The sequence below is a fragment of the Lytechinus pictus genome, unplaced genomic scaffold, assembly GCF_037042905.1.
Source record: "Lytechinus pictus isolate F3 Inbred unplaced genomic scaffold, Lp3.0 scaffold_20, whole genome shotgun sequence".
Taxonomy (NCBI): domain Eukaryota; kingdom Metazoa; phylum Echinodermata; class Echinoidea; order Temnopleuroida; family Toxopneustidae; genus Lytechinus; species Lytechinus pictus.
In genome coordinates this window covers 4,605,650-4,619,954 of record NW_026974141.1, presented here as the reverse complement: position 1 = coordinate 4,619,954, position 14,305 = coordinate 4,605,650, and the positions used below count along the sequence as shown (strand labels likewise).

The window sequence follows — 14,305 nt, the reverse complement described above, 5'->3', positions numbered from 1 at the left end:
ATGAAGAAGAAGAAGAACTGAAGAACTGAAGAAGAACAAGAAGATTATGAAGAAGAAGAAGAAAAAAATGAAGAAGGAGAGATCGAAGGAAGAGGATCAATTAGGAGGAGACATAGTCATAGACGATAATGCAAGGACATTATTCAAGATTGAATAAGCGTTGTGTTATACATCTTTTCACATGTGCATATCTACTATCGATCAGATATAATGACTACTTTCCATCTGAAAAACGAAAAAGAGCAATGCTTTTTTTTTAGAATGTGCTTGCTCTTGCATGCAGCTCATGCGGTTGGGGCTAACTTGTGTGATGGAAGTGCTTGTGCAAGCACGCTGTCACACAATCGTAAAAAGGGGAAATCCCCTTTATGTATATGGGCGTGGCTTACTACTGATGACGCGTTCTGTTGCAATTTTGTCGTAGACGTAGAGACGAGACCGATTCGGAATCAAACATCGACATCGTCATCGGAAGACGAAATATTATGTAGATCTAGGTAAATGTATGTTGGTGAACAGCTTGCTCGTATAAATCGACAGAAGATGGGGAAGTTCTTGTTAACATTCGTGCGGCAGTAAGTATTCATTGATTCACTGTGTTATTTTCTAGTAAATTCAATATTCTTTTCCAACCAAAAATTAGTATAAAGTCCCATGCGTAGCGTTTCATGTAGGCCTATGCTGTATGTAGTGTAATCTACCGGCGAGTACTACCCACTCTAGGCGACACCCCAATACTTACCCGTGCTAATAAACTGGGACTCCACTCACGCGCATTTGGGCCGCCCTAGCTTAGAACTAAAGCCCCAGTCACATATAGACCCCGGACCACCCCGGACCATCCCGGATCTGATCCGGGGTGGTCCGGGGAGAGATCCGTGTTGGCGCCTTGGGCATCCTTGGAGGTCCGGGGTGGTCCGTGTTGGTCCTTGAACGTCCGGGAGGCCAACACGGCAGTTTTTGACTGTCAAAAACATCCGGCGTCATCCGTGGACTGCCGGGTTGGCAAAGCCATCCGGGATGGTCCGTGTAGCTGCCGTGTAGGTCCGTGTGGCTGCCGTGTAGGTCCGTGTAGCTGCCGTGTAAGTCCGTGTGGCTGCCTGGAGTATCCTTGGCAGTCCGTGTTCTTTTTTCCCATCAAATCTTTACAACGCTATTTACTTTATGAACTTTTCAGTAGTTGTTAAACAGTTGACACAAACATGCTCAATTTATTTATGATTAAATGGATGATTAAATGATTCAGGATATTTTCTTACGCTTTGGATATTGGCCCCAACCTAATATATGTAAACTTAGTGCATGTATGAATATTTTTTTTTCTCTCTTTTTTTTCTAATATTTACCCCAACTTTGTCTGTTATTATTATTTCACATTTCATTTTTTTAAAAATATGTTATATGTATATAATTTATGTAATGTACCTGTTACATCGAAATTGTACATTAAGTGTTATACTACTGCCCTGCATCGACAGTTATGCGTCATGACCTGGGCCTATCTTAATTTTTATTATGTTTTCTATTGACTTTGTAAATTTCTTTCCTTTATTGTGATTTCAATAAAGTGATATCAAATCAAATCGAAATTAAATTTGTCGTTCAAGATTTAAAGTACTTAACAACTACTTTTAAAACAGTAAACTGTGTTGTATAAAAAAACAGCGTTTTTACTGGTTAAGAAACTTTTGAGTTTTGATATATTTTTTAAAACAACATAATATAATGTTGCGACAAGGATGAGAAAAAAATAAATAAATAGATAAATAAATAAATAAAAAATTAAATAAATAAATATCAGCTCATTATTATGAACAGATTTTCATTTGCCGTGCTGGTCAATATAGCTGCCGTGTTGGTCCTTGAGCTGACGTGTTGGTCCGTGTAGCTGACGTGTTGGTCCGTGTAGCTGACGTGATGGTCCGTGTTGCTGACGCGTTGGTCCGTGTTTGTCCTTGTAGCTGACGTGTTGGTCCGTGTTGCTGACGTGTTGGTCCGTGTAGCTGACGTGATGGTCCGTGTTGCTGACGTGTTGGTCCGTGTTGCTGACGTGTTGGTTCGTGTAGCTGACGTGTCGGTCCGTGTTGACGACGTGCTCTGCCGGCATGGTCCGTGTAGATCCGTGTGAAGCTGCCGTGTTGATGCCGTGTTTACAGTCATCCGGGGCAAAGCTATCCCGGACCTCCCCGGATCATGCCGGCATTGCCGTGTTGATCCGTGAGGATCCGTGTCTATATGTGACTGGGGCTTAAGCTTTGTTTTACTAAAAAATAAATCTTGTAATGATTCAATAAATGTTACTTAATAAATTAGTACTGTTAAATCGGTACTCACCGGTTCTTTTCTTGAATTTTCTGGCAATTTCCCACGCTTCTGGCTTCAATTCTGCGGCTGTTCCTGTCGCGGTAGACAGCTAGTACATATGCAACTTTATTTATAAATAGAGCGCCCCTTACGATAGTTGTTAAGAACGCGGCCAAATTGTTAGGTTTTTTGCACTGTGTCCAAGGCGTTTTTATTTTGTTTGATTTTTTATTTTTTAATAAATATTTTGTTAAATAGCGATTTTTACGTCAAATATTAAATTCATATCACAAAATATTTTTAATTGTAGAAATATATATAATATCATGCAATTATTTATTCTATATATATTTTATAATAAAATTTATAATTGTTGCGGTCTTTAAAAAAGGATAGTCGATCGATCAGGTGATGACTACTCGTATCACGTGATCTGAAAATCAGCTTCGTACCGCTTTGATCGCACTCGACGGGACCGGACTGACTGCCAAGAAAAGATCGAAAAAGGACTCAAATGTAAGTTTCCCTTTATTTTATAACATTTAAAGTATAGTTAATGGGTAATTTTTTAATAAATGCTAAACAAATGAGGACAAAGCTTGCATTTTTCGAGTAATAATCACTAATATCATAAAAATACTTGGGTGCAGGACTTCTAACCTGTTTTTAACGCATTGTCGCCTATGAGGTCCATACATGTTAATGTTTGGACCTCATTGGTACTAGGAGTAGTACTACCGGGCTGGCGCCGCGCTGGCAATGCATCATATCATACTCGGTGAAGACTCACACGTATTGCGAGGTTAGTGGTGAAGACTAAGCAAGGCCAAGGGAAATGGGTGGTTACTTAAATTACTGAGAATAAAATCAAAGCTGGCAGTAAATATTTATTATTATTGTTGTACTAAAATAGTTATTCTCGCATGTTTTGACAATTTTAATGCTTGTTGAACTGAATTTCTTTTTTTAATTTTAATTTGAATGAGTCTGAGACTCTAACATCTGAGTCTGACTTATTTTGACAAAATTCTATCTAACTGTTAACGTTAGTCTATTCTACTCTCCAGTTTTTTTTTTCATTTTTAGGCATTGCCATTGTAGGGACGGCACAAAAAAAATCCTCGGGTGAATTACGGCACCAATTGCTTTTGTCTTGGAAAGCAGTCCGAGTCACGCAATTTCCAAACTGCGATTTGTAACTGTAGATCGACATCGCATTGTAATTTCAAGATTTTAGACCTCATTGTTTCTATCTCATTACAAAGAAATTGTCATATTTTTTATTACCCTGTGATTGTGAAATATTATTGTAACCAGAAAAACAGATCCCCCTCTTAAGAAAAATTCACCATTTTCAAATAATCAATCATAATCAAGGAATATATAATATATATAATAAATATATTATATTTCTCATTTTTCTTCTTCCAGTGGAGAAACCGAATACAACAAGAAGAGATTACTTCAGGGCCAGATTGATATTCCACTCAACGAGCAAGGAATCAAGCAGGCAGATGCTCTTGGACGTTATTTATCAAACGAGAGATTTGATCGCATATACTCTAGTGATTTGAGTCGTTGCGTGCAGGTAAGAACTTTGAATGACTTACATTTAGTGGAGAAGCACCATGTCATTTAGACTGAAAATCTGCTGTTTTGGAGGAGTATTTTAAACATATTTTCATTTTTCTCAGTCTTCCTACACAGACAGGAGACTCCCATCTGACTCCTAATGGTGATGGTTCTCGCATACCTCACCCTCTTTGATTTCTCACTTTTAATGGGAGAAACAAAGAGCCACAATGAAAAAGGAAGTTTTTATGAATACAATAAGCTTTTTAATACCAGTTTCTCAAAATATTTGATGTAAAATCCAGAATTTTGATTCCAAAGAGCCGATGCCAGGTTCGTCGTCATGCAGCTTTAAGATACGAATGTGCATCACATTCGTGTAACTACCATATTAGGCATGATGTCTACCAACACCACCGCGGTGCATAAGGGATACTTTGGTCTATGGAGGGAGGGCATACTGTGAAGCCAGACAAAGTCTCAGTGGAGCATATCCTGACTAAAATATACTGATTTTTTCTGTTTACATGTCATTGAATTTTCAAAGAATCTCTTTTATGAGTCATAACTGGTCAACACATTATATGCATTGTGCTTGTCAAGTGTCCATTTTGAAGGGGGGGGGGGTTTAGTCAATTGTTCGACAAGGGTTTTTCGGAAGCCAAACATAATCAATCTTCTGGGCCCCGTCTTACAAAGAGTTATGATTTATCTAATCATTGGTAACTCTATGGAAATCCATCCATGTCATAGCTTTTTCTACAGAAAATTTGCAAAATGTCCCTTTTAAACACGGGAGAACACACCAAATTGTCAAGATATCAGTGAATTTATGGATATATACATTTATATCTGGAAAAGTTTTTGAACAAACATGCATTTTATATGTTGACTTTGCTGGCTTTCCATAGTTGCGATTGATCGGATCAATCGCAACTCATTGTAAGACGGGCCCCTGGATGTTACTCTAGCAGAAGAATGATATTTAAATTAATGAAAATAAGAAGGGTGAGATTGGAAGCAAATGTACAAACACGCCACTCCGATTGCCTCTATTTTACTGGAAGAAGATCGTTTAAATAGAATAAATTGTGAGGGAAATAATGGGAGAGGGGTACGGATTCGGAATAAAACTAAAATATTTTATTTAATGAATTCATAATGACTGCTGTGCCAAATTTAGACCATGATTAAGCAAAAACACTGTAAACTGCAGTTTGATAAGTGGCGATCCCAATAGTTTCTAAATGAAATATTGAAACAAATTGCCTGTCGCGGATGTGACCTACTTTAGACGGAGATTGAGATTCATATTCTATTATCCGGTAAGGTTTTGTTTACACAGATACACAGCATTACTATTTCTACAAATAATAGATTTGACCATTGTAATGTTTGTATCTTTAATAAGGTCTGTTGACCAGTTCCATTTTGCTCCGGCGACAATTGCTTTAATGGGAAATCTGCACATTAAAGCAAAACATAAAACCTAACCTCCAAAACTAAATAAACCCTAATCCTAATATTTTTACATTATTCTGAACTATTACTATTACAATCCTATAAACTCAAATCTTATGCCTATTACAATCCTATAAACTCAAATCTTATGCCTTCTGAGATATAAAGACCGCAGCAATTGTCGCAGTCCTGAGAAAATGTTGTGTCACCCTGTTGACCATATGTGACCAATGTACACAAAATTTTATTTTACAAAAACTTATGGATAATTTACAATGAGAAAGAGTTTTGTTTTTGTTGGTGCTGCAGTGTTGCAGCATGGCCTGAATTTTGCTATACTATGCTATAAGTATATATTGTACTTGCATATAAAAAAAATGTGATCCGATTTTTTAAACCTCTCATAGACTGCAGAGGGCCTCATTAGAAATGCTGCCGTCCCACGACCAAACATTATCACCGATGCAAGACTCAGAGAAAGGGTGAGTGAGATAGGTGATATAGAATTGATACCATGCATAAGTAATTACCGACGCATGGCCAGCCATGCATCAGGTAAATTTGCCATGTGTCCGGTAACTACTTGTGCATGGCAAATATACCAAATGCATGGCTAGCCATGCGTCGGTAATTACTTATGCATGGTTGTAAAAAAAAAAAGATTTTTCGCTAAAAAAAATTCCACCATTCTATAATACAAATGATGCACAGGTTTGTTTTTGCATCAATATAACTGTACATATCGCTCGTAACTTAAAGAACAGCTTTATGAAACACCTACCCAAGATTAAAGTGGACAGATAGCCAACTCCAAGGGGATCATTCATCAGTCAAAATCCAGAAGCCAGAAAAGTGTTGTTATCAGGGCCACGTCTTACATAGAGTTACGATTGTCCCGATCAACCTCAACTCTACGGAATCCATCAATGTCATATTTTTTTACAGGAAATTTGCACAATGACCTTTGTAAACAAAGAGAAGCACACTACAATTTTCAAGAAAACAATGGATGTATGAATTTACAGCATTTATTCTAGAAAATGTTTGGATTTAAGATGTTGACGTTGCTGGCTTTCCATAGTTGTGGTTGATCGTATCAATCTCAACCTCATGTTTATTAGATGGGGCCCAGTATTGCTGTTTGTCCTGAGGTCTTTGACTTCAGTACGCTTAAAAATGTCAAATAAATGGAACCAACTGACAACTTTTGGGAATCATTCACTAGCAGTCAAGGTGCAGAAGTCCTAAAGGTGTTGCCACTGCATTGTAATCATTCCTTGGCACTTTGATTTTGCTGCAATATGGAGCTCAATTTTCTACCATACTGCACGTTTGCCACTTAGCACTGTTTTGAATTTGCATAACAAATAGCATGTGTCATTGTTATTTCAGTTTAACCTTTTAAATCAAAGGTGTTGTTGATTTAGAAACTTATTTTTCAAGTTGTATTCCAATATGATTTTGATCTTGAAAAGGATGAAAATACATGTAGGAGAAGTTCAAAATAAAAAAAGATTGCTCGTATCGTAGGCCTTTAGATTTGTGACACATTGTCTGTGGTGTGGGGTAATAATAGCAGGGCCCGCTGGGAGAACAGTTTTCGGTACTGAAGTGGCTACCCTGGGTAAATATGCCGCTATTATCATTATTATTATCTTGAATGACATTATTCTTAATAAATGTATGATATCATTGCAATTTCTTCTTTCAGCACTTTGGTGAAGACGAAGGGATGCCGAGAGATGCAAGAACAAGCAGGGGTAAAAAGGAACCAAACGGAGCAGAAACCAGAAGCCAGGTGACGTTTGACCTTGTATTCTCAAAGGGGAATTCCAGTCCACCCTAATGGAAAAATTGTTTTAGAACAAAAAAGAAAAATCAGACATCCAGACAGGAGCATGTTTGAACAGATTTTGACAAAGCATAAGAGGGTTATGACTGTATGAAAATTGTAAGAAATGAAACTCTCTATACCTCAGGATAACCCTATAGTTTGGCAGCAGATTTAATGTCATTGCCAAATGTAGGAGACAAGAAAGTTGGTAAAACCTTTGTTTTAGTTGCTTTCTTAGCTTTTTATTCAAATATCCATATTAATTTTTTACATTATTTTTTTTTATGAAAGTAAGTGCGTACAGTATCATATCTTATTGTTCTTTACACTAGGTTATTAAAAGTTTGTCTTTTCTTAAAGTACTCCGGAGAAGTTTCTTCTTCAGCTTAAAGGGCAAGTTCACCCTGAAGAAAAGTTTTTTGTAAAAATAGCTGAAAACATATTAAAAAATATTGGTGAAGGTTCCAGGAGTATCCATCAAAGATTAACAAAGTTATTAGAATTCAAATATTTTGTTTTTTGACATCATCATTTATACGAGCAGCTGCCCCATATTTGTTATGTAATATAAAATCCATGGATGTCAATTTTTGAATGGTTCGTGGTAACTCATCATGTTTACATTTCAGGAATGGGTGTGGATTGATTTGTCTCTGGATATACTGAAGGCACGATAAAATTTGTTATACTTCTCATATGAAATTTAGTATTTACAGTATCAATTTTTGTATGCTTTACATGCTATAGGTAATTGACAGAGGACTGTCATTTTTTGAAGAACTTTGCCTGGCTGTTCATAAGGAGTTTGGACACCGGATGGACGACTCCAGCAAAGACATGGAGTGCACCTCCGCCGATGGACAGGATGAAGAAGTAGAGGAGGGTGATTCCTTTGAAGTTGTCTTCGCCGATGACGGATCCCCAGGAGTTGGTGCTTGCACTGATGGTGTCACACCAAATTCAGTAAATGGGACTGTAGTAAGTCAAAAGGAGGATGATGATGGTGAGTGTGAAGTCAAGAGAACTAAATATGATACAAGTACTACAGACAGGACTTCGGAGACTTCTCAAGATCTGCGGCTTCAACGTAAGGTATCAGATTCGAATAGAATATTGTCAGATAATTCTATTTTCAAGTCCGATGCAACATGGATGAACCACCCACCTCACAACTGTCCCCACATGTTTGTATCATCTCACGGCTACATGCTGCGTGCCTTGTTCCAATCTCTGCTGAAACGGTACAAGATGATTCTCCCCGGTTCGAAAAAAGTGCTTTGGACGAGATGCCCAAACACGGGCTTGAGTACATTTCTCCTTACTCTAGACAGTGATGGCTTTCCGCGTCATATAGAAAACTATTTCCTGCATACTGTCATGCATCTGGAGGGTATTGAGTTTATATCAGTGAATGGTAAATAATATACTGGAGGGAGGGTTAGAGGGTGGGGAGAGGGAGAGAAGGGAGTTTAAGGAATGGAGGAAATCGTATGAGAGGGATGGGGGAGAATTTAGTTCCAATCGTCTCCATAGAGGATTCTGGCTGACCGTCATCAAGCTTAGATGTGGATGATAATTTGGTATAATAATTTGTTCTACTTCTGGAGAAATACCATACATTGTACCTACCTCAATTTACATTGTTTGTATAAGTTTCATTTGCAAATATTGTGATTATTTACAACCGTTTTGTTTTGTTCTGTGAAAATGAAATAAAGCAAATTTGAATTTTAGAGGAATTTGAAGTAGAGTAGTTAATGAGTTAATAAAAAACAAATTTTAATATTCTTCTTATAGACAACCTTAAAAATCAGTTATTATTACAGTAGAGGAAAGAGAGCGAGAGGGGATGTTACCATTGCCTAGGTTACATATGTTGGAAGCATTATTATCAATGTTGTAACTTCCATGGAAATCTTGATCTTCATTGGCTTTTCATCAAATATTTTCAAGGGTAAATTTCAAATTTTTCTATCGCCAACTCGTCCACCCATTACATGGTCTACCTTCATATAGTCTAATGTCGTCTAATCGTCTAACAACCATTTGGTCCAATCATCACTTTGTCTAATCACCAGTTCATCTGTGACCTTTTGGTCTCATAACCAGTTGGTCTAACATCCATTTATTTTCACTCATTTTGCCCAAGTAAGACTTAGACCAATTAGACCAAAGAGTATATGAACTAAATGGCTATTGGACCAACTGGTTATTAAATTAAATGATAAGTGACTGAGTGGGCAAAATGGCGATTGGACCATGTGGATAGTGGACTAAATGATAGTAGACAAGTTGGTAAGTGGACGAATTGGCATTAGACCAATTGAAAATAAACCCGCGACAAGGTACATGTAGTTCGTGTTCACAGCAGAGTTACCATAAGTTACCATCAATGTTAAAATATCTGCAACACATTTATTTTTATTGTGTTATCCTTGAATCAGCCATTATATTATTGTTTACATCATTGGATGAAATATTGCACTTTTTTATTGTTTATGATGGACATGTCCTACTGTATCACATATTACATTAATTTCTAATTGAAAGAGTAAATCATTTACAAGCATTTTGAACAAGTAACCGTAAAGGTAAAAGAAAGTAGTTGCAATTATTTAATGAGAAAGTTTTAAAAATCAAGGTTAATTGTCAACTTGTTATCATATCAGATCTGGTGCATTGATGTAAACTTAGCTTTGTAAAATCATGAGATCGATAATTCTGATGATCACCAACATAGAAAAGCATATGTGGGACAGTGTATTAATATTGCTTGGAAAAATACCTGACATTTGATGGAATTCCATGCTTATTGTGCTAATTTCTCAGCAATCACACATTTGCTTCCAGAGCCAGTTGGTCTTTATCTTTAAACTAACCTTTTAGATTTTCAGTTTGACTAATTAAGGAAGCTTGTAGGAATTACTGGATTACAGGAACAGGCATTTTGAATACTGGGGAGTGTTTCATCAACATTTTCATCCGACAAGTTGTCAGATCTGACATCTTTCTCTGATGTTGATTGGCTGAGAGGTACTGTTACTATGGTAACTGTCGGATAAAATGGGACTTGTCGGATAAAACATCCGACAAGTCCTTTCATGAAACGCCCCCCAGGAATAGGTAACGATGGACATTCTTAAAAGTGCAAAAATTAATGCCCTATTTTTATAGCCCTCTACATTTTGGATGATTTTTACGGTGCCAGGATAACAAAAACAGAGCTCTCCCCCAGACCCCCCCTCCACCTTGGCATCAGGTGAAAGGAGCCTTAAACTTAACCTGGGGCCTGTTTTCATAAAGGATTTGCAACTGTTGTAACTTTGCCATTATGGCAACTACCATGGTAACCTTGAATCTGATTGGCTGCTGAGCCCTGTTACCATGGTAGTTGTCATAATGGCAAAGTTACAACAGTTACAAGTCCTTTGGGAAACGGGCCCCTGATGAACAATTGAAGATTCTACCAGCATCAGAAGCTTGATCCGGTATGTTCTATGATTTCTCTCGCAAACGGATGTTGAAAAAAGATAAAATGTCAACACTATTTTTTACCGTGTTGGCAGTTCTTGACCCAGGCCTCACGGGCAAGACTAGATATGCCATTAGTTCTTCATGTAACTTTTTGTCTTTTATATCAGGGAAAACCAGCATGCGACCCACTTAGGGGTAACATATAGCAGATGAATTCCTTATTTTAATTCATACATTATGGTTCTTTATACCCTATATTTACAGAAAAAAAAATTAATGGGGCATAAGTTTACGTATGCCTCCCTGTTGTTGGTGGAAAAATGACTTGTAAAGAAGGGTTCACATAATTATTGTCTTTCAGGTTAACCTTTATTTTATCCAAATATATTTTGCTTCATATATCCAATATATATATTCAAAGCTTTAGTTCTTGACTATCATGATAATGATACTGTATACTGCTTCTAGAGGTCTTTTAGACAGGACTGACCTGCCCTCCTTACCAAATATGTCTAGAAATGGCTTTACAAATTGACTGTATTCTATGTGAAAAGGATAAGAGTCCACAGATTAACCAGATGTTACTGTAGTGCAGGCACGGATCCAGGGGGGGGGGCTTACAGGGTGCACGTGCCCCCCCCCCCTCTTTGAGAAGCCAAATTAAAATTTAAAATGTAAAAATGCCATTAAAACCGAGGTTTGCCCCCTCTTAAAATTGAAGACTTTTTTTTTTTTGCTTGTCAAATTTTTTCAGGAATGAAATATCCTTTATTTTTTGTTGAAAACCTTTTTTTTTTTTTTTTGCTTGTCAATTTTTATTTTTTTTCGGGTACGAAATATCCTGAATTTGTGGTTGAAGAACCTTTTTGGGGGGAGGAGGGGCTTGTCCGAATTTTCCTCGGAAAAATTTGCCCCCCCCCCCTTTTAGAAAATCCTGGATCCGCCCCTGCTGTAGTGATCTCCACAGCTAGCACAAATGAATTTTGACCAGCATGCACTGTATAGACCTTGTGCATGTGATGTTATAATGTCACAGCGCCCTCCCTCAGAGGATATAGGAATGTGTGTTAATGGAGTTGTCAGAGATGCACCAGCTGCAGATAACCAACGCATTCAAGACAATGGTTTCACCCTTTGAGATGGTGCTGTGATCATGGGCAGAAATCCCAGGGGGGATGCGTCCCCCCTACCAAAAACAGTAGGGGGACACAATATCAAATGCCCCCCCTACTATTTTTGGTATTTTATGATGGAGAAAAATACATCATTCACAATCGAATTAATACATGTTTTTTGGACTAAATGATGTTAAATTTTTTTTTTCCTTGTCAATTTTTTTTTGGGGGGGTTAATGGGTGATAACCCTTTTTTTTGTCCCCCCCTACCTTTGGGGACAGATTTCTGTCCATGGCTGTGATGACATCAAATGCATAAGGTCTATTGGAAAGTTTGAGGAATAATTAAAACACCCTGCCACCTAGCTAGGGTTTTGTAGCTCAAAGATAAGCAATCAATCACTAAATGGCAAGCAAGCAATCACTAAATAAAAATGGCCAATCAGGAGTGCTCTTTCACATTTGCAGTCCCTCACAAACCCTTACAATGAGTTGCAATTGATCTAATCAAACTCAACTATGGAAAGCCAGCCATTTCAGCATCTAGAATGTACCCATCCTCTGAAAGTGTTTTTTCTGAATATATGCATGTATACAAACGTATATATATATATATATATATATAGTAGAAAGAATATGTATTATGTATAACATATGTGTGTGAGGGTGGTGTGTGTGTTTATGTACTCACGCATGAACCATTTTCAAAAGCGATGTGTTGCTAATCATTTCAAGGTGGACATTGTGTAATTTTCTGTATGAAGAATTTTGATATTGATGGATTTCCGTAGATGAGATGATCAGATTAATCATAACTCGTTTTAAGATGGGGGCCGTTGTTACCATCGCCACAGGGTGTTGAGAGAATTAATTAGAATTGATGGTTGATCAAACACAGAAATCCATCTTCGTTTGTGCTGTCATTGTCATTGAATATATTGATATAGACGTATATTGAATGTACAATTATACTCTGTACTCTGTTTGTAATATTTATGCAGGCATGTTGAATTAAAGAGTATTTATTTCAACTTGATACTGGAAAATTTTCTTCTCATATGTTCTTCAAATTTTATGTCATGATTTAAAGTCTATAGTTTCTAAATTATAGTCATTCACCAGTCTGCGCTGTGTATCAACATTAGAATACATTCTTACAGTCCATTAAATAAAACATGTTAGGGAGAAGGGAGGGTTGTTTGAAAGGTATCTTGTAACCGATTTTATGATTCTTTTTTTGTCAAGTTTGCTCAAAAGATACGGATTGCTGCAATATGACAAGTTAATTGTGTCTAATTTGTCTCTGCTGAAGTTCAAACATTGATGCAGGTGTATATGAACACTTTTGACCAAACAAATTTTCAGGCAAAGTATTTGTTTGGGCATTTTATCAGTTGAACAATTTCATTCATTTTCAAAGCTTGTTAGGGCAATAAAAAACTTTGATTTTTTTTTCATTCTTGCATACCATATTCCAGTCCTTCGGGAAACATAAACATATGTTTATGGTACACCGCTCGTTGTGAGAGATTGAGTGTTATATTCACTTTTAAAGGACAAGTTATCCACAAGAGAATGTTGATTGGAATAAAAAGAGTAAAATTCAACAAGCATAACACTGAAAATTTGAAATTTCATCAAATTCACAAGTAACATAAGAAAGTTATGACATATTAAATATTGTATAATTCAAATTCAAGCTAAATATAAGAATGACCTAACATTCTTATTTTACATCAGATTTTGATGAAACTTTAAGCGTTATGCTTCAGGGAGCCGTGATAGCTCAGTCGGTAGAGCGTGTTTTCGGATTCCGGTGACCCGGTTTCGATTTCCACTTGTTGCGCTAGTACCCTTTGGTAAATCCTCATTAACAGGTCCAGTCCCTCGGAGAGGACTTTAAGCCATCGGTCCTCTATTTGCTTGCTTACAAGCATTCATGCTTCTTAGCAATGAGTATACTATTTACCGTGTGTTAGGTTTTTCTCTGTTGATTAATATAAACATTTTTCTGGGGTGGACTTGACCTTTAATGGAATATTTCGAGTCGCAATCTATGGTAGATGTTAATAGATAGATGTGATATGATAAACAACATTAAATGATTAATAGTCCCTTTTCACCATCTTTCCCGTTCTCTTCCTCTGTAACACGCACACTACATGTGTGTTGTTTATGAGAGGGTAATGTGTGTGTATGTTTTTTTATTCAAATTTTCTATTTTTCCCTCTCCCACTACGTCTATAAATCTTTCTCTCCTCGACCTATCACACACACACACTATGTAAGTGTGTTTTGTGAGTGGGTGTGTGTGTGTGTTTATTGTAATTCTCTATTTTCTTCTCCCCCACTCCCTCTATATCATTCTCTCCCACGCACAAACACACCCACGTGCCCTCCCCTTTTTTATCTTCTTTTTTTTTACAATGACGTGATAAACAGTTTTTCCATCAAAATAATCACAAAATCGGCAGGAAATTTGTATAATTATATCATGGATTCTCAGATTACTAATTTGGAGATGTAATCGGAGGAACAAATTTTT

At 37.0% G+C, this 14,305-nt stretch overlaps 1 protein-coding gene across 1 annotated transcript; it reads left to right on the top strand.

Moving 5' to 3' along the window:
- Positions 1-406: 406 nt before the first annotated feature.
- LOC129282866 (fructose-2,6-bisphosphatase TIGAR-like) lies at positions 407-11,049 on the top strand. Its single transcript, XM_064115022.1, has 5 exons — positions 407-575; positions 3,736-3,892; positions 5,745-5,819; positions 7,049-7,135; positions 7,919-11,049. Exons 1-5 carry the CDS (start codon positions 502-504, stop codon positions 8,591-8,593), a joined length of 1,068 nt encoding a protein of 355 aa, XP_063971092.1. The 5' UTR covers positions 407-501; the 3' UTR covers positions 8,594-11,049.
- Positions 11,050-14,305: the final 3,256 nt, after the last annotated feature.